Source organism: Bufo bufo, chromosome 4 (genome assembly GCF_905171765.1).
Source record: "Bufo bufo chromosome 4, aBufBuf1.1, whole genome shotgun sequence".
Taxonomy (NCBI): domain Eukaryota; kingdom Metazoa; phylum Chordata; class Amphibia; order Anura; family Bufonidae; genus Bufo; species Bufo bufo.
Window position 1 is genome coordinate 613,055,446 of NC_053392.1, and position 19,433 is coordinate 613,074,878.

Sequence of the window (19,433 nt, forward strand, 5' to 3'; positions counted from 1 at the left end):
TGGAGCAATTTTTCAACAAGGATCTTCTGGTATTGCACCGTTTTGCTTGTCCTCTCCACCAGAGTAAAAAGAGATGAGAAGTTCTCGGGGGTTCGAGAAGGGTGAACACACAGTAATCCTGTCACAGCCAGACAGCTGAGAAGCGCTCACAGGAGCTTCTCAGATCCTCCTCCTTGAATTTCTTTGTTTTGGTTTAGTTTCTCATCTCGTTAGTCTATCTCAGCTGTCATGCAGTCAGACTGATCGCTACCCTTTAAGTTCCTCCCCATAATGCAGTAGTGTGCGGCTGATACAACTTCCTGGAGTGTGTGTGCATGCTGTTCCCAGTTCCCAGTCCTCAGTCGTCTGCAGATAAGTGCTGTTTATGTATTTATGTTTTTGTCTTTTCTGGATCCAGGTGACCCTGACTCCCTCCGTGTCAGTGTAGGGAGCCGGTGGTCGTGTCCCTTCACTATTGTAGGGTCTTCAGGTAATAGATAGCCGAGGAACATGGATATGCGGCCATCCACCTTTGGGGTGTTCGCATAGGCTGAGCAGTGAGGGAGAGCGGCAGGTCTATTGCAGGGGTCTCCCTTTGTTCCTTAGTTGTGGATCCAGAGAGACATTGTTTATATGGTATTGTCTTGTTTCCTGTACACCATCCGTGACAAATCCATGTTGTCTAAAATGCGTATAACGAGCGGGTCGTGGGAAAGGCAGCCATGTGTGCCAGAGTACCAACAGGCAAGACTTCGCTGTTGTTATCAGGAGGATCACTCTCAATCTCTTTATCCTCCTTTGCCCCCCCACACTGAACAGATGGAATTAAACTTCCATGGGTACTAACCTCTGTAGCGGAGGCCACCGTCTCTTGCTCCTCCTCCTCTTCATTGTCCAATTCGCGCTGAGAAGACGAACTGAGGGTGGTCTGGCTATCACCCAGTGTAATGTCTTCCCACATTTCCACCTCTTCTACGTGCAAAGCATCGGCCTTAATTGTAAGCAGCGAGTGTTTGAGTAGACACAGAAGTGGGATTGTTACGCTGATAATAGCGGCATCGCCGCTCACCATCTGTGTTGATTGCTCAAAGTTTTTTAAAACCTCAGAGGTCAGACATCCATGCCCACTCCTCACTTGTCAATAGCGGAAGCTGACTGGAAAGGCGACGACCATGTTGCAGCTGGTATTCCACTACTTCCCTCTGCTGCTCACAAAGCCTGACCAACATGTGGCATGTCGAGTTCCAGCGCGTGCTCACGTCGCACAACAGCCGGTGAGCTGGCAATTTCAAGCGCTGCTGCAGTGTTGACCGGCTGAAGCTGTCGGTGACTTGCAGAAATGTGCACACCTGCGGCACAACTTCACCAGTAGCTCAGGCAACTTGGGGTAGGTTTTGAGAAACCGCTGAACCACAAGGTTGAACACGTGGGCTAGCTTGCCTAAGCATCTGATTGGTGGGGGTCTGACCACTGGGATCCCCACCAATCTCAAGTATGAGGTGCCAGAATGTATGAACCGGTGGTCACACCATTCAACTCTATGGGACTGACAAAGAGAAGATGAATACAGAGCTCGGCGATCTCCGGCAGTCCCATGGAGTTGATTGGAGCAGAAGCATAAATGTGTCACCACCGCTCTATACACTCTTACACCTTATTCTTGTGATTTGTGGCGATCCGAGCGGTTGAACCTCCACCGATCAGATTTACTGATTACTCACTTTACTTCATGTAAGATGTTCTTCTAAACACAATTTTGCTCTCAATCCGCAATGTTTCCCTCAGGTTCTCTAGTTTTCTTTTAAAAGACAATGGTCCTTTCATTCAATGACCCACCAAGGATGGAGAAGAACACAGACCTCATGGCTGCGAGGATATTAGACCTCACCCTGGAGATCATCTCCTTGATAACTGGAGAGGTGAGAGTCTCACATGACATCACTCTTATCTCTAGTAATAAACCAGGGAAATGACTAGAAAGGTGAAGGATTCTTAGAATCTCTGTAGTGATCGGCGTCTCCCCATACACAGGATTACAAGGTAGTGAAGAAGTCGTCTGGTGAGTGTGTGACACCCCGTGTGTCAGGAGGATGGAGCAGGACCCAGAGCCCCATCACCGAGCCTCCACCTCATTCCCTGATACATGAGCAGAAGATCCTAGAACTTACCACCAGGATCACTGAACTGCTGAGCGGAGAGGTGAGCGCTGCTGGGAATGCTGGGACATTATACAATAACGCCAAGGTGGGGGGGGTCTGGTAATGAATGTGTCCTTGTGTTGTCAGGTTCCTATAAGGTGTCAGGATGTCGCTGTCTATTTCTCCATGGAGGAGTGGGAGTATTTAGAAGAACACAAGGATCTGTACAAGGACATCATGATGGAGAATCCCCAGTCCCTCACATCACCGGGTAAGAGGAGACCTTCCATGACTGTAGAGGAGAGAACAGTTATGAGGGTCAGATTCCTCCATCATCTGATCATCACATATAGACAATGTATTCAGTCACTGTGTGTATTTCCTATAGATGGATCCAGTCAGAGAAATCCACCAGAGAGATGTCCCAGTCCTCCGTATTCCCAGGACTGTCCAGAGGAGAAACCAAATATCCCACTGGATCATCAGGTAGATGTGTAGTGTCCCACTAGGTAATTGTGGGCACTACACAAGGGTTAATATAGTCATTGTATGTTATATGATGTTTTATGTCATTTTCCTGTATATCTGTGTATCAGGCCTGTTAGGGTGTAGTACTTCCTCCTAGGCTGTAGAGGGAGCTAGGGAACCCCTAATATATATAGTTAGGCCCAGACAGGGAAAGGGCAGTGTAGTCCAGGAGGCTAGTGAGTGCAGTCTAGCCTGCCTGAGGTTCTTGAGCCAGAGTTAGCTCAGAAGTTGTTACCAGGGGAAGAGTTGCCTCCTGAGAAGAGACCTGCAGTTCCTACAAAGTACAGTGCAGAGCAGAAGTGTTTCCAGCCAGACAAGAGAGCTGAAGGGCAGAGAAATCTATTTAATGCAAGGAGATATATACCTGAGGAAGTTTCTTTACCAACGATAAATCCACCATTAGGGCATATGGGCCTTGGGATCAAGACAGACAGGAGTTCTGAGGAATAGTGCACAGGATTTCTGAGGAAAAGGTGCAGCCTGATCTGTGAGTGTATTTAACCCTCTGAGTATCTTGCAAGAACATTGTTGCCTGCCATTACTGTAAAAGCCTGCTTGTGATTGACTGCTTCTGTCATATGGAACTGAACTTAAAGAACTGTATATAGTTGACTGTTTCAGTAAGGAAAGTTTTGGTTCACTGCAACAACATGTTCCTCAGTCATTACTACTATAAGTCGGTTTGCCACCGTTACCGGCACTGACGTCACGAACTTAAAGGGACCTTGCCACCGGCACATTAAACCTGCAACACCCAGGGCACCTCACCTACCATCAGCCTGGTCCCTATACATAGAGAGTGCCCTAGAGGACTTCTGTGCCAGCCTCTCCATCACTGCTGTACGCCTGCCCAGGGTCTCCCTACAAACTGTGAGTAACTAAGAGCAACCCTCGATTGCCCAGTAACCGTGACCTCACATTCGCAATACCCTGCAGGGCTGCGTACTGCAGATGAAGCTGAGGTTTCTACAAATCCTCTATAGACTGATGTAATGGAGCTTTCTACTGACCTCCCCCAGCAGCAGTGGAGTATACTGTACGCTCCATCTACTGACCTCCCCCAGCAGCAGTGGAGTATACTGTACGCTCCGTCTACTGACCTCCCCCAGCAGCAGTGGAGTATACTGTACGCTCCGTCTACTGACCTCCCCCAGCAGCAGTGGAGTATACTGTACGCTTCGTCTACTGACCTCCTCCAGCAGCAGTGGAGTATACTGTACGCTCCGTCTACTGACCTCCTCCAGCAGCAGTGGAGTATACTGTACGCTCCATCTACTGACCTCCCCCAGCAGCAGTAGAGTATACTGTACGCTCCGTCTACTGACCTCCTCCAGCAGCAGTGGAGTATACTGTACGCTCCGTCTACTGACCTCCCCCAGCAGCAGTGGAGTATACTGTACGCTCCATCTACTGACCTCCCCCAGCAGCAGTGGAGTATACTGTACGCTCCATCTACTGACCTCCCCCAGCAGCAGTGGAGTATACTGTACGCTCCATCTACTGACCTCCCCCAGCAGTGGAGTATACTGTACGCTCCATCTACTGACCTCCCCCAGCAGCAGTGGAGTATACTGTACGCTCCGTCTACTGACCTCCCCCAGCAGCAGTGGAGTATACTGTACGCTCCGTCTACTGACCTCCCCCAGCAGCAGTGGAGTATACTGTACACTCCGTCTACTGACCTCCCCCAGCAGCAGTGGAGTATACTGTACGCTCCGTCTACTGACCTCCCCCAGCAGCAGTGGAGTATACTGTACGCTTCATCTACTGACCTCCCCCAGCAGCAGTGGAGTATACTGTACACTCCATCTACTGACCTCCCCCAGCAGCAGTGGAGTATACTGTACGCTCCGTCTACTGACCTCCCCCAGCAGCAGTGGAGTATACTGTACGCTCCATCTACTGACCTCCCCCAGCAGTGGAGTATACTGTACGCTCCATCTACTGACCTCCCCCAGCAGCAGTGGAGTATACTGTACGCTCCGTCTACTGACCTCCCCCAGCAGTGGAGTATACTGTACGCTCCGTCTACTGACCTCCGCCAGCAGCAGTGGAGTATACTGTACGCTCCGTCTACTGACCTCCCCCAGCAGCAGTGGAGTATACTGTACGCTCCGTCTACTGACCTCCCCCAGCAGCAGTGGAGTATACTGTACGCTCCTTCTACTGACCTCCCCCAGCAGCAGTGGAGTATACTGTACGCTCCGTCTACTGACCTCCCCCAGCAGCAGTGGAGTATACTGTACGCTCCATCTACTGACCTCCCCCAGCAGCAGTGAAGTATACTGTACGCTCCGTCTACTGACCTCCCCCAGCAGTGGAGTATACTGTACGCTCCATCTACTGACCTCCCCCAGCAGCAGTGGAGTATACTGTACGCTCCATCTACTGACCTCCCCCAGCAGCAGTGAAGTATACTGTACGCTCCATCTACTGACCTCCTCCAGCAGCAGTGGAGTATACTGTACGCTCCATCTACTGACCTCCCCCAGCAGCAGTGGAGTATACTGTACGCTCCATCTACTGACCTCCCCCAGCAGCAGTGGAGTATACTGTACGCTCCGTCTACTGACCTCCCCCAGCAGTGGAGTATACTGTACGCTCCATCTACTGACCTCCCCCAGCAGCAGTGGAGTATACTGTACGCTCCGTCTACTGACCTCCCCCAGCAGCAGTGGAGTATACTGTACGCTCCATCTACTGACCTCCCCCAGCAGTGGAGTATACTGTACGCTCCGTCTACTGACCTCCCCCAGCAGCAGTGGAGTATACTGTACGCTCCGTCTACTGACCTCCCCCAGCAGTGGAGTATACTGTACGCTCCGTCTACTGACCCCCCCCAGCAGCAGTGAAGTATACTGTACGCTCCATCTACTGACCTCCCCCAGCAGTGGAGTATACTGTACGCTCCGTCTACTGACCTCCCCCAGCAGCAGTGGAGTATACTGTACGCTCCGTCTACTGACCTCCCCCAGCAGCAGTGGAGTATACTGTACGCTCCATCTACTGACCTCCCCCAGCAGCAGTGGAGTATACTGTACGCTCCGTCTACTGACCTCCCCCAGCAGCAGTGGAGTATACTGTACGCTCCGTCTACTGACCTCCCCCAGCAGCAGTGGAGTATACTGTACGCTCCGTCTACTGACCTCCCCCAGCAGTGGAGTATACTGTACGCTCCGTCTACTGACCTCCTCCAGCAGCAGTGGAGTATACTGTACGCTCCGTCTACTGACCTCCCCCAGCAGCAGTGGAGTATACTGTACACTCCATCTACTGACCTCCCCCAGCAGCAGTGGAGTATACTGTACGCTCCGTCTACTGACCTCCCCCAGCAGTGGAGTATACTGTACGCTCCATCTACTGACCTCCCCCAGCAGTGGAGTATACTGTACGCTCCATCTACTGACCTCCCCCAGCAGCAGTGGAGTATACTGTACGCTCCATCTACTGACCTCCCCCAGCAGTGGAGTATACTGTACGCTCCGTCTACTGACCTCCCCCAGCAGCAGTGGAGTATACTGTACGCTCCATCTACTGACCTCCCCCAGCAGCAGTGGAGTATACTGTACACTCCGTCTACTGACCTCCCCCAGCAGCAGTGGAGTATACTGTACACTCCATCTACTGACCTCCCCCAGCAGCAGTGGAGTATACTGTACGCTCCGTCTACTGACCTCCCCCAGCAGCAGTGGAGTATACTGTACGCTCCGTCTACTGACCTCCCCCAGCAGCAGTGGAGTATACTGTACGCTCCGTCTACTGACCTCCCCCAGCAGTGGAGTATACTGTACGCTCCGTCTACTGACCTCCCCCAGCAGCAGTGGAGTATACTGTACGCTCCGTCTACTGACCTCCCCCAGCAGTGGAGTATACTGTACGCTCCATCTACTGACCTCCCCCAGCAGCAGTGGAGTATACTGTACGCTCCATCTACTGACCTCCTCCAGCAGCAGTGGAGTATACTGTACGCTCCATCTACTGACCTCCCCCAGCAGTGGAGTATACTGTACGCTCCATCTACTGACCTCCCCCAGCAGCAGTGGAGTATACTGTACGCTCCATCTACTGACCTCCCCCAGCAGTGGAGTATACTGTACGCTCCATCTACTGACCTCCCCCAGCAGCAGTGGAGTATACTGTACGCTCCATCTACTGACCTCCCCCAGCAGTGGAGTATACTGTACGCTCCATCTACTGACCTCCCCCAGCAGCAGTGGAGTATACTGTACGCTCCGTCTACTGACCTCCCCCAGCAGTGGAGTATACTGTACGCTCCATCTACTGACCTCCCCCAGCAGCAGTGGAGTATACTGTACGCTCCGTCTACTGACCTCCCCCAGCAGCAGTGGAGTATACTGTACACTCCATCTACTGACCTCCCCCAGCAGCAGTGGAGTATACTGTACGCTCCATCTACTGACCTCCCCCAGCAGCAGTGGAGTATACTGTACGCTCCATCTACTGACCTCCCCCAGCAGCAGTGGAGTATACTGTACGCTCCATCTACTGACCTCCCCCGGCAGCAGTGGAGTATACTGTACGCTCCATCTACTGACCTCCCCCGGCAGCAGTGGAGTATACTGTACGCTCCATCTACTGACCTCCCCCAGCAGTGGAGTATACTGTACGCTCCATCTACTGACCTCCCCCAGCAGCAGTGGAGTATACTGTACGCTCCATCTACTGACCTCCCCCAGCAGCAGTGGAGTATACTGTACGCTCCATCTACTGACCTCCCCCAGCAGTGGAGTATACTGTACGCTCCATCTACTGACCTCCCCCAGCAGTGGAGTATACTGTACGCTATTGCATCTTGTTATTGGTGGCTGAAAGTGGTTTCTGGTTTCATAAAAGATTGTGATAAAAGGAATCTGTCACATTGATCAATCATGAGTAATACTGCTGACACTGACCTCCGATCAGTATTCCCTTTAAAGGGGCTGCCCAAGGCTTAAGCTTTTCACCAGTCCACAGAATAGGCCATAAGTGTCTAGTCTGTGAAGGTCCAACTTGTGACTTCCACCGATCATTAGAAGAGGATTCCCATATTTCCTTTATAAATGGAGCAGAGGTCGAGTATGCAAGCTACCGCTCCATTCAGAGTCTGTGGGACTGACATAGAGAAGTAAGTGCAGCACTTGGCTATCTCCAGCAGCCTTATAGAGCTGAATGAAGCAGCAGTCCCAATGATCAGACACTTGTCACCTATCGTGTTTAAATCCTAGGACAACCCCTTTAAACCTCCAACTTTTTAGACATCCACTTGGCAATTGACATTCAATGTGGATTAAATTGTAGACTAACAGCACAATGCCAGTCAGCTGCTTCTAAGACAGAATGCTGTATTTACAGAGTATGATGAGCGCTGCCCCATCTAAAATATGTACTTCAGTTTTAAAGGGATTATCTTACCTGAGACATTGGTGGCACATCACTCTAGAACGGAGCTCCCAAAGTGAAGGAGAACACTCGTGAAAAAAAAGTCCAAAGATCAACAAAACTGATAAGAGGCCTGAGACCCTCAGTTATGAGGGAATTTTTATTTAGTCTTGGGAGGAGATATCTAAGGAGAGACCTGATAAACCTGTACAAATATATGAGGGTAAGAAGGTTCAGTCTCCAGCGCTGATAAAAGGCTTCTTCACTGTAAAAGCTGTGACATTATTGAATAATGTAAGAACCGGAGGTGATGAGCACAGCGCCCCCTCCAGGATAGGATCAGATCAATTCATGAAGAGAAATGTCAGAAACCTTTCTGCTGATGTTTAAAACACTTGTCTGAATGTTGATCCTGTCTGACCGACACTTGAGGAGATCCTTCTCCTTTAGGGCAGATTGGTTCATGTCTTCTAGGGGTTTCTAACCTTCACCTGGATATAAGAGAAACTCAGGTTCCTTTTTCTGTTTTCTTCATGTCTTTAATGTTGGATCTTTGCAGGAAATTTCTGGTGAAATGACAAGTGGACTCAAAGACCCCGTGTCAGTGTCTGTGAAAGGTTAGAGCCCTTTTTTTAATATATATAAATCTTGTTGACTGTAAATTCCTTTGTTAATGGCAAAACTGATACAAAGTTCAGAGAAACCTCATCCTCGTCATCATTGTTATGAGTTATGTTTTAATTATGTCAAGTCCATATTTAATCTCCCTGGAGAGATGTGGGTGATAATCACAATGTCCTCTGCCAAGGAGATCATCACTCGTCTCCTCGGCATTAATCACAGCTCACATGGAGGTGTTATCAGTTTATTTTACTGATTGTATACTTATTTTCTGTACATGGTTATAGAGGCGGCCACATGACAGGGCACAGCGATCCCATGAACCCTGTCAATTAACCCCTCAGTGATCACCTCGCCCCGTCTTTGAGTCTGGGTGCCGGCTGTGTGATACGGCCAGCACCCGCCGCCCACATTTGTATTCAGGGGTTAATTATATACATTGGTGGCGCAGTGGCCACAGCCCCTCCCCTCCTACTCATAATTACAATAACTGCCTAGAAACAACTGGACAATACTAAAAAATATTGTTGCATCACACGATCATAGAGGAGGTCCCGAAAGACGTCATTGATGACATTTTGGAATGCTGCAGGAGTGTTACAGAGGCCAAAGGGCATGACTAAATACTCATAGTGCTTTTCAGGAGTGTTGAATGACATCTACCATTAGTCACCCACACGTATTCAAATCAAATTATAGGCCCCACGGAGTTCCAACTTTGGGAAGATTCTGGATCCATGAATCCTATCAAAAAGCCAAGGGACCAGAGGCAGGGGACATTTATTCTTCACATGTGTTTTTATAATTTTGTTCAATCCCTGATAATCAATGCAGGACTGCAGAGAACCATCCTTTCTCTTCATAAAAAGAAATTTCCTAATTAAACCTTTCTCCAAGTTTTTTTTTTATGAAGTCCAACATAGCCTAAGTCTCCGATAAAAATAATGGATAGTCTTGGCCACTAGGAGGCATGGTGCCAGACCGGAGCCCAATCAGTCATAGGCTCTGTGTGGTGACTACCTTCCGTTTTATCAAAAATATACACGTAGCTGGCATGAAGCATGGCCCAGTAGATTCTTGGGAGCCTGTGGAGCCCAGGGTGGTTGCTCAGAAGCCAAGCAGCGGAAACGACTGTGCAAAATTCGAGAAGGAGGATACTAGTAGAAACAGGCAGGACATAGGATATTTTCTGTGAGCAAGACTCTCATTTGGAGATCCATGGGCACGCTGACATTTCATGGATTCCATAAGTGTCATCCCATTGATAGATGTGACTACCAAAGGCATCTCCAACTGCTTGGAAGGGATATGGTAATGGGCTACCAAGTCCTAATGCAGGAGTCCAGGAAGGTAAACCAAATTTCACTGCATGGTAAGGACACAGGGAGTATCAGCTTCAGGGAGAACTTAACTTTGCCCAGGGTTGTCCATCCAATCAACCCTAGGCACTAGGGTTTCCCATGAGGAGGGAACAGGTTCTTTGCAATATTAGCACAGTACAGTCACTGCTGCACCTATGCAGATGATCCTCTTTGGACAGCTTGACTTTGTCCAATTGCTTGGGTTTCGGAGTAGGAGACAAAGAAGGTAGCATGGGCCTTTGAAAAGAAGATGCCAGCCAAGGAACTCTGCTTTCACATGCTGACACCTTGAGGCGCTCTTTGAAGCAGAGATCGATTCAAGCGGCCAGGATAATTACATTATCTATGGTAGAGAGTGCCTCTTCACCTGCCAATTCATCCATATTATGCCCTGACAAACCTCTCCAGAAAGCAGCAGTTCAGAGCCAAGGATGCAGAACTGTATGGCATACTGTTCCAGAGTGAAGCTGCCCTGACAGAGGTGCGGGAGTGAAGAGGCCACAGAGGTTCCTCGAAGACCTTATGGAAGGTGGCCAAAAGTCCCAAAGATTATAGATCAGTTGGCCAATTTGCTTACAGAGGGGGATAGCCTAGGCAAGGGCTTCTCCAGAGATGAGGCAAACCAAGAATGTTACATTGGACCAGTCTATAGGAAACTGATGAGCCTGCAAATCAAAGTGAATAGTACACTTAGTACACTGGTTCAAGAAGTGTGAGGGTAGTGAAAGGTGCAGGCTTGAAGCAAACTGGTGAAGGTGGTTATGCAGATACATTGGCTGAAGGTAGCAGCACAGGAGCTGCAGGAGTCTAAGTGGGCTAAGATAGAATTGGGATACTGCAGAAGTTGCTCTTGGCATCCATGTTGACTAGTCAACTCCCTAAATATTTTAGGCAGTCTGATCTTAGATTAGCAAGTAGGATCCAGGAAAACTGTTTAGCAGCAGATGTGGATCTCTGTGCTCTAAAAACTGTTTGGTTTAGGGTTACTCCTCAAGTTATCTACAGTAAATGGCCCCTCTGATATTCAATATTTCACAATATACAGGGGTTTGGATTTTGGAGCAGGGGAACCACCAGGCAAGATCAGGCAAAACCATAGTTGGTAATAGGCCGAGGTCAGGACAGGCAGAGTATGTGCAATCCAATAAACAGTCCAAAGTCAGGATGGGCAGCTGAGGGTCACTATGGAGATTAGAGAGAGGCCAGGTAGCAAAAGGTCAAAACTGGGAAACAGACAGAAGTCAGTACACGGGCAGACAAACGTATAACAGCATACTTAGAAAACTAGACTCTATTGCTCAGGCGCTTACCGACAGCAGAAGGTGACTAAAGTTCCCCACAATGGCCAGCCATTGACTGGTAAAGATTAGGGTATGCATGCACTAGCTCTTTTAAAGCAGGAGGTACCATGCCCGCACTCCACAGTCAGAGTGAGAGAGGCCTGGCCAATCTATTCCAGTGGCATGGCCCACCCGGAAGGAGGGGAAAGCGGGAGGATTGTTAATTTTTGTCTGGTCCTAGGAGCCTGAAAGGAACTTGGCTGGATCCATTCGTATCTCCTAATTTAAAGCGATTAGAGATTATTCTGGAATACATTGTTACTACACCTATTTACACATGAAAAATGAAAGCTCTTCGCACACATTTTTGATCAAACGTGTTTGTCGGGGTTCCCTGATCATAAATACATGGTGTGATTATTGAAAACCCTCAATCTGATGTCAGAGGCAACCATTAATTAACACCTTCTTGTCAACTGAACACCATGATTTCATTTCTATAGGCTTTTAAGCTGGCCATATACATTATACTTTTATCGGATGAACCTGTCAAGAAACGTGGGTTCGGCTGGCACACTAATGTCTGTGGGCAGTTCCTGACTCTCCCCCGGAAATGTCCCATTTTCTCCCAATCCATATATTCACCTGGGAGATAAGCCACCTTTAGAACTGTCTGGCAGCAGCTTGCTCCGCTCTCCTATGGTGTACACAGACATATTTTGCTGAGCCGAATTTGTATGTGTATGGGGGAAGCGGCTGTCTGCCGAACGAAGCTTAGACTTAACCCCTTTAAGTCTTTTATTTGGAACTCTTTTTCAGGAAATATCTGTCCATGGATGTTTGATATGAGTTTGATTAACCTGGTTAAAACCTAACTCATAATATGTGTCTATATATTTGTTTCACATATATGTTCATGCTGCATTTGCCTCCATTCATATCCGTTATATAGATACTATACTTTGAGAAAATAAGAAAATATATTAATTTTTCCAGGTGAGCATGAGACGAGAGACTCCCATGAACATCTCCTTTTATATGAAGAAGTAGGAGATAACAATGTCACACAAGCTAATTCAATAAATGCTAATGTACCCTTAGACCTTCACAGTGGAGATCTATCCACCAGTACCGTTGGTCACAAGTATCTTTTGTCCAATCAATCACTGAGTCAATCACAGAATCAGTCTAAACAATCTGTGCATGAAATAATTGATAAAGATAAAAGACCACTTTCAGGTTCAGAATGTGAAAAGTATTTTAGTCAGAAATCAAAACTTATGGAGCGTCAAAGAATTCACACAGGGGAGAAGCCGTTTTCATGTTCGGAATGTGGGAAATGTTTTGCAAAGAAATCAGATGTTGTGGAACATCTAAGAACTCACACAGGGGAGAAGCCGTTTTCATGTTCGGAATGTGGTAAATGCTTTAGTCGAAAATCGGTTCTTAAAAAACACCAGAGAATTCACACGGGAGAGAAACCATTTTCATGTCCTGAATGTGGGAAATGTTTTTGCCGGAAATCAGGCCTTTTGGAACATCAAAAAACTCATACAGGGGAGAAGCCATTTTCATGTTCAGAATGTGGCAAACGTTTCGGCTATAAACCGGATTTTGTTGAACATCAAAGAACTCACACAGGGGAGAAACCGTTTTCATGTCCTGAATGTAAGAAATGTTTTAGTCAGAAAAGAAATCTTGTGAAACATCAACGAATCCACACAGGGGAGAAGCCATTTTCATGTTTAGAATGTGGGAAATGTTTTAGACTCAAGTCGATTCTTCTTTACCATCAGAGAACTCACACAGCGGAGTAGCCATTTCATGTCCTGAATGTGGAAAATGTTTTGGCCAGAAATCAGGCCTTTTGGAACATCAAAGAACTCACATAGGAGAGAAGCCATTTTCATGTTCAGAATGTGGGAAATGTTTTGGTCAGAAAATGGTTCTTGTTGAACATCAGAGAACTCACATAGGAAAGAATCTATTTCCGTGTGCTACTGTAGGAGATATTTTAGACAGAAATCAAATGTTAGAAAACATCTAAAAGTTTACACAGGAGAGAGGCCATTTTAATGTTCTGAATTTGCTAAATTTTTTACACACAGAACAGGTTTTGCTAAATCTTGAAGATCTCGCACAGGTGCAACGTAAGTACTGTTGCAGGTGTGTGTCTTTATTTTAAGACCTGCTGCCTAAGGATGCCTTCTGTTGTACAAATATACTCCTTGTGGTATAGCAGAACTGTATAGGCAGATGTCCCCAGAAAACCAGAGGCACGCTATTACAACACTGATCGTTTAGACCAGTGTTTCCCAACCAGTGTGCCTCCAGCTGTTACAAAACTACAACTCCCAGCATGCCCGGACAGCCTTTGGCTGTGCGGGCATGCTGGGAGTTGTAGTTTTGCAACAGCTGGAGGCACACTGTTTGGGAAACACTGGTTTAGACACCGCCCCTATGTCCGCCGGATCAGTACTGTGGCTGTAACACATACAATGCTTTCAGGAAGTCTTCAGATCCTTTATTTTAAATTTTTTATTTCATTATGCTGTGGCCTTGTGCTAAAATTAAAAAGAAATCAAGTAGTTCCCCGTCATTCTGCACTCCATACCCCATAATTAAAAAAGTTAAAACAGAATGTTAGAATTCTTAGCTAACTTAATGAAAGGGAAAAGCTAAAATTTTGCATTGATATAAGTATTCAGACCCTTTACTCAGGACGTAGTTGAAGCCCCTTTGGCAGCAATTACAGCCTACAGTCTTCTTGGGGATGATGCCAAAAGGTTTGCACACCAGGATTTGGGGATTTTTTGCCGTTCATCTCTGCAGATTCTCTCTAGCTCTGTGAGATTGGATGGGGATATCGGTGGACAGCCATTTTCAGGTCTCTCCAGAAATGTTCCATTAGGTTCAGGGTTCTGGCTGGGCCACTTAAAGACATTTAGAAAGTTGTCCCTAAGCCGCTCCTGTGTTGTCTTGGATGTGTGCTTAGAGTAATTGTCTTGTTGGAAGGTGACCCATCAATCCCAGGCTAAGATCCAGGTCCACGTTTTTATTAAGAATATCTCTGGACTTTGCTCCATTCAGTTTTACCTCAACCTTGACCAGTCTACCTGTCCCAGCTGCTGAAATACACCCTCCCAGTATGATGCTGCCATCACCATTCTTTATTGTAGGGATGGTATTGGGCAGATGATCAGCAGTGCCTGGTTTCCTCCAGACATGACTCTTAGAACTGAGGGCAAAAAGTTTCCATCTTGGTTTCATTAAACCAGAGAATCTTGTTTTTCACAGTCCTGAGACTCCTTTAGGTGTTTTTATTATTATTATTTTTTTTTTTAAACTCCAGGCGGGTATTCATGTGTCTTTTACTGAGGAGAGGCTGCTTTGTGGCTACTCTACCATAAAATCCAGATTGGTGCAGGCTGCAGTGATGGTTGACATTCTGGATGTTTCTCATATCTGCACACAGGATTTTTTTTTTTAATAGCAGATATGGATAAATGTTTCAACTCACTACATTCCTGGTTATACAGGTGCATCTCAATAAATTAGAATATCATTCAAAAGTTAATTTTTAAGTTATTTTACTAATTAAGTTCAAAAAGTGATATATTCTATGGCTATGGCTTACAGCTAATAAAAACCCCAAAGTTAGCCTCTCAGAAAATTAGAATATTATATAAGACCAAATACAAAATTCATATTTTAATACAGAATACTGTACTTGGTCGGGGCTCTTTTTGCATGAATTACTACATTACTGCGGCATGGCATGGAGGCGATCAGCCTGTGGCACAGCTGAGATGTTATGGAAGAGCAGGTTGCTTTGATAGTGGCTTTCAGCTCATCTGCATTGTTGGGTCTATTATCTTCCTCTTGACAATACCCCATAGATTCTCTATGAGGTTTAGGTCAGGTGAGTTTGCTGGCCAATCAAGCACAGTGCTACCATGGCTACACTGACTTTGGACTTGATATAACATAGCAGATCTACACCAGCAGATGACATGACTGCCCAAACATCACTGACTGTGGAGACCTCTAGCAGCTTGGATTGTGGCCTCTCCACTCTTCTTCCAGACTCTGGGACCTTGATTTCCAAATGAAATGCAAAATGTACTTGCATCTGAAAACAGGACTTTGGGCCATTGAGCAGCAGTCTAGTCCTTTTTCTCCTTTGCTAAGGTAAGACGCTTCTGACGTCGTCTCTGGTTCATGAGTGGTTTGACCCAAGAAATGTGACAGTTGTAGCCCATCTCCTGGACATGTCTGTGTGTGTGTGTGATGGCTCTTGAAGCACTGACTCTAGCCGCAGTCCACTCCTTGTGAATCTCCCCCAAATTCTTGAATGGCCTTTTCTTGACATTCCTTTCAAGGCTGTAGTTATCGCTGTTGCTTGTGCACCTTTTTCTACCACTCAATTTACCATTAATATGCTTGGATACAGACCTCTGTGAACAGCCAGCTTCTTTAGCAATGGCCTTTTGTGGATTGCACTCCTTGTGGAGGGTAACAATTACTCCAGAAGTAAGCAGTCTTCCCCAAGAATGTGTTGCCTACTGAACCAGACTGAGGTACCAAGCTTGGGAAACCTTTTTTTAGGTGTTTTGTATTGATTAGCTGATTAGAATGTGACTCACTCCATGAATATACAATATTTAACTTTTTCACAATATTCTAATTCTCTGAAATACAGAATTTGGGGTTTTCATTAGCTGTAAGCCATAATCATTAGCATTAAAATAAACGCTCGAAAAATATCACTGTGTGTAATAAATCTATAATATGAGTTTCACTTTTTCAATTGAACTACTGAAATAAATTAGGGTTATCCTAGTCCATCCTTCAGACCTCACTGTCCACTCCAGTTCATATACTTGTGCATATTAAAATAGCCATCCACAGCAACAAAAGTGGTGAATAAAACAGACCAATAGAGCATCTGTTTTTATGGAGATGAGTGTTGGAAGTATGTTGTGCACACAGGAGGAGCTCAGGCAGAGTAACCATTGGATTCTTGGTCACCTCTGTTACCAATGCCCTCCTCCCCTATTACTTAGTTTTGTGGGGCGACCAGATCTAGGAAGAGTCCTGGTTGTTCCAAACTCTTTCCATTTAAGAATTATTGAGGCCACTGTGTTCTTAGGAGATTTCGGTGGAGCAGATTTTTTATTTTTTTTGTACCCTTCTCCAGATCTGTTTCCACACACAATACTATCCCTGAACTCTACAGGCAGTTCTTTACTCCTCATGGCTTGGTATTTGTTCTGATATGCATTGTCAGCTGTGAGACCTTATATAGACAGGACTGTGTCTTTCTAAATAATTTCCAATCCACTGCATTTACCACAGATGACTCCAATTAAGGTGTAGAAACATCTCAAAGATGATCCAGAGAAATGGGATGCCCCAGGGCTAAATGTCAAGGTCATAGCAAAAGGGTCTGAATACTTACTGTGTATATCCATACGAAATGATAGTTTTTCCTTTTTAATAAATTTGCAAAAATTCTAAAATTTTCTTTTCACTTTCTCATTATGGGGTACTGAGTGCAGAATGATGGAGGAAAAACTTGATTTTTTAAATAAAATTTATCAGAAGTCTGCAACGTAAAATGTGAAAAAAAAAAAGTGAAAGAGTCTGAAGTCTTTCTGAATGCAGGGTATCTTCCACTCTGCTCTAAAAACTAGTAATCTGAATTGTTTTACTTCTTTTATGCCACAAACAAAGGGTTAAAGAAAAGGGGGTTAATTTACACATTCGTATAACAATACTGAAGAATAAATGTCTCCTTACTGATCAGTATTATAGTTCATATTTTTTTTTATTTTGTGGTTCATTTACCATCAGTATGACTCCACAGTACAAAATAAACGGAAGAAAAAAGGCTTCGTTGTCAAAAGCTTGGCCTAATTTACATGATAATTAAAATAAACTCTTTGGACAATGTAGGACCCATTGATTTGGACTAATGAAAATCCAAACAGTAATGATGCTATAGTAGAACCTGAGATGAGCTGCCTATGCGTAAAGTCTCCTAATATGTCTGTTTTGTTGCAATTATTACCACTGAGGTCACAATAAATTGTGCTGGAAGTGATGTATCTGTGGCTTCTTGAAATGTAGATACAATAAAAAAAAACTAAATGGCTCAAAGTTTTCAGTTTTTGCAAGAGTTCTCTTTGATTCATAGAGCTGAAGATGAGTTGAACCCTACTGTCAGTGCATTATTTTGTAATATGGGATCTAAGAATGTTTTCTCATATAGTTACATAGAAAAAAGTCAGATGTCCAAGTTCTGCAAGGGATAGAGGGAAGGGGAATGGGAATAGAAATTCTGCACATTTACATAAGCATTAATATTATTTTGTTCTGAGCATTAAACTAAAGGCATATTTACACATATCGACCGACCAGGCAACTATCGTGGTGGGACTGTTCCATCCTGATAGCTGCCTACTTGACTACATGCAGCAATATCCTCCACATTTTGGGGACGAGTGATGGCTACTGCTATCACTCATCCTTGTACAGATTAATCGTTTCTGGGGAGCAGATCACTGTTTACAGCGTACTATCTTTTTCCATGATAAAAAAGTATTTTGTGCGTTCATCAGGTGATCTGCAGCACTTTTACACAGGCCAATTATCGAGCATGAGCATTCGTTCTAACATTCATTGTCATGCCCTAAAAGGTCTATAGGTCCTCAAAAAGTAATTATAGATTATGGAAGATGTCCATAAAATACAAGCTGACTTGAACACTTTAAGTGATTGGGCATCAACTCGGCAAATGAGGGTCAAAGTAGATAAATGTAAAGTTCTGCATCTTGGTAGTAATAATCTCCGTGCTTCATATGTCCTAAGGGAGGTAACACTGGGAGAGTCACTTTGTAGAGAAGGACTTGGGTGTCCTTGTAGATTAAATAACAGCATACACTTTGTACCGCTCATCTAACAACCTACTAAGAGGTCATAAACACTTATTTAAGCCACATTCTTATCAGAAAGATAAGAACTGACCTATAAAGAGTGTTTATAAAGGTCAGAGAGCAGAGATAAGGAGCTCATCAGCTCCCTCACTGACAGAGAAGAGAGAAAATTCAGATTCTGCTAGAAGAGCATCTCAGCTCTCCACAGAGAAAAGGACTCTATATTTTTAATAAAGACTAATTGAAATAATGATTTTCAGCTCATAATGAGTACAATGCACTAATAAAATTGCCCCCAAAGGTGTACATAGCCTTTAACCTCTTAAGGACACAGGGCATACAGGTACGCCCTGATGTCCGAGTCATTAAGGACACAGGGCGTACAGGTACGCCCTGTGTATTTCCGATCACCGGCGGGCGGTGATCGGAACAGAGTTCCTGCTGAAATCATTCAGCAGGAACTCTGTGACAATGCCGAGCCAACCCCCCGTATCGGCGATCGCATCAAACCGCAGGTCAATTCAGACCTGCGGTTTTCTGCGTTTCCAGGTCATTCTGTCTCCGGTGACCCAATAACCCGGAATAGGATGGTGATTGGTGGTGTGATAATACACCACCAATCACCATCCTTAAATCCTGAGAGGTGGCGGTGACATCACCTCTCAGGATCGCATCCAATATGCTGGACCGGCGGGCGGGGGTTAACTTCCCCCAGCTCTGCTCTCCTCCTCCACACTGCTTCCGTGGAGCCAGGAGAGAGGAGCGTCCGTCCACCTCTGAGCCCAGCACCCCCACGTGAGCCACCATGTTCTTTTTTTGTGCGTGCGCTTACTGTGGCCGGCACTCTTAGCGTCCAGCCACTGTTAGCGCATCGCCCACCCCACCGCTAATCAGCTTCGGACCGCTGACCAGCGAGTTTGAATGTTTTTATTTATTTATTTTTTTCCATTTTTGGGGCTTTCATTTTTTTTATTTAGTTAAAAAAAAAAATTCTGTTAGGTTCAGGGTGGGTTAGGCTAGGGTATAAGTTAACGTGAACACCCATACCCCCACGCGCACGCACACTAAATAAAGTTTTACACACACGTACACACACTCCCCTATGGCCCACCAGACATTCTCGGCCGAGGAGTCATACGCCCAGCTTGCCGTTGACTCGGAAAGAGATCTAGTGAGGAGGACGATGACCCCACTTTCCTCTTGTTATCC

The 19,433-nt window shown here is 45.8% G+C and overlaps 1 protein-coding gene across 1 annotated transcript; it reads left to right on the forward strand.

The window, feature by feature from the left end:
• Window positions 1-2,139: 2,139 nt before the first annotated feature.
• LOC120999715 (oocyte zinc finger protein XlCOF6.1-like) lies at window positions 2,140-14,504 on the forward strand. The gene is made up of 5 exons (XM_040430738.1): window positions 2,140-2,178; window positions 2,265-2,388; window positions 2,506-2,603; window positions 8,584-8,641; window positions 12,283-14,504. The coding sequence occupies exons 2-5, from the start codon at window positions 2,304-2,306 to the stop codon at window positions 13,101-13,103; spliced, it is 1,062 nt and encodes a 353-aa protein (XP_040286672.1). The 5' UTR covers window positions 2,140-2,178; window positions 2,265-2,303; the 3' UTR covers window positions 13,104-14,504.
• The last annotated feature ends 4,929 nt before the right edge of the window (window positions 14,505-19,433 follow it).

Coding starts and splice junctions, on each gene's coding strand:
- LOC120999715 (XM_040430738.1), top strand. CDS start 2,304: ATGGAGGAGTGGGAGTATTTAGAAGAACACAAGGATCTGTACAAGGAC. Junction 2,389..2,505: donor CCAGTCCCTCACATCACCGG/GTAAGAGGAGAC, acceptor TATTTCCTATAG/ATGGATCCAGTCAGAGAAAT. Junction 2,604..8,583: donor ATATCCCACTGGATCATCAG/GTAGATGTGTAG, acceptor GGATCTTTGCAG/GAAATTTCTGGTGAAATGAC.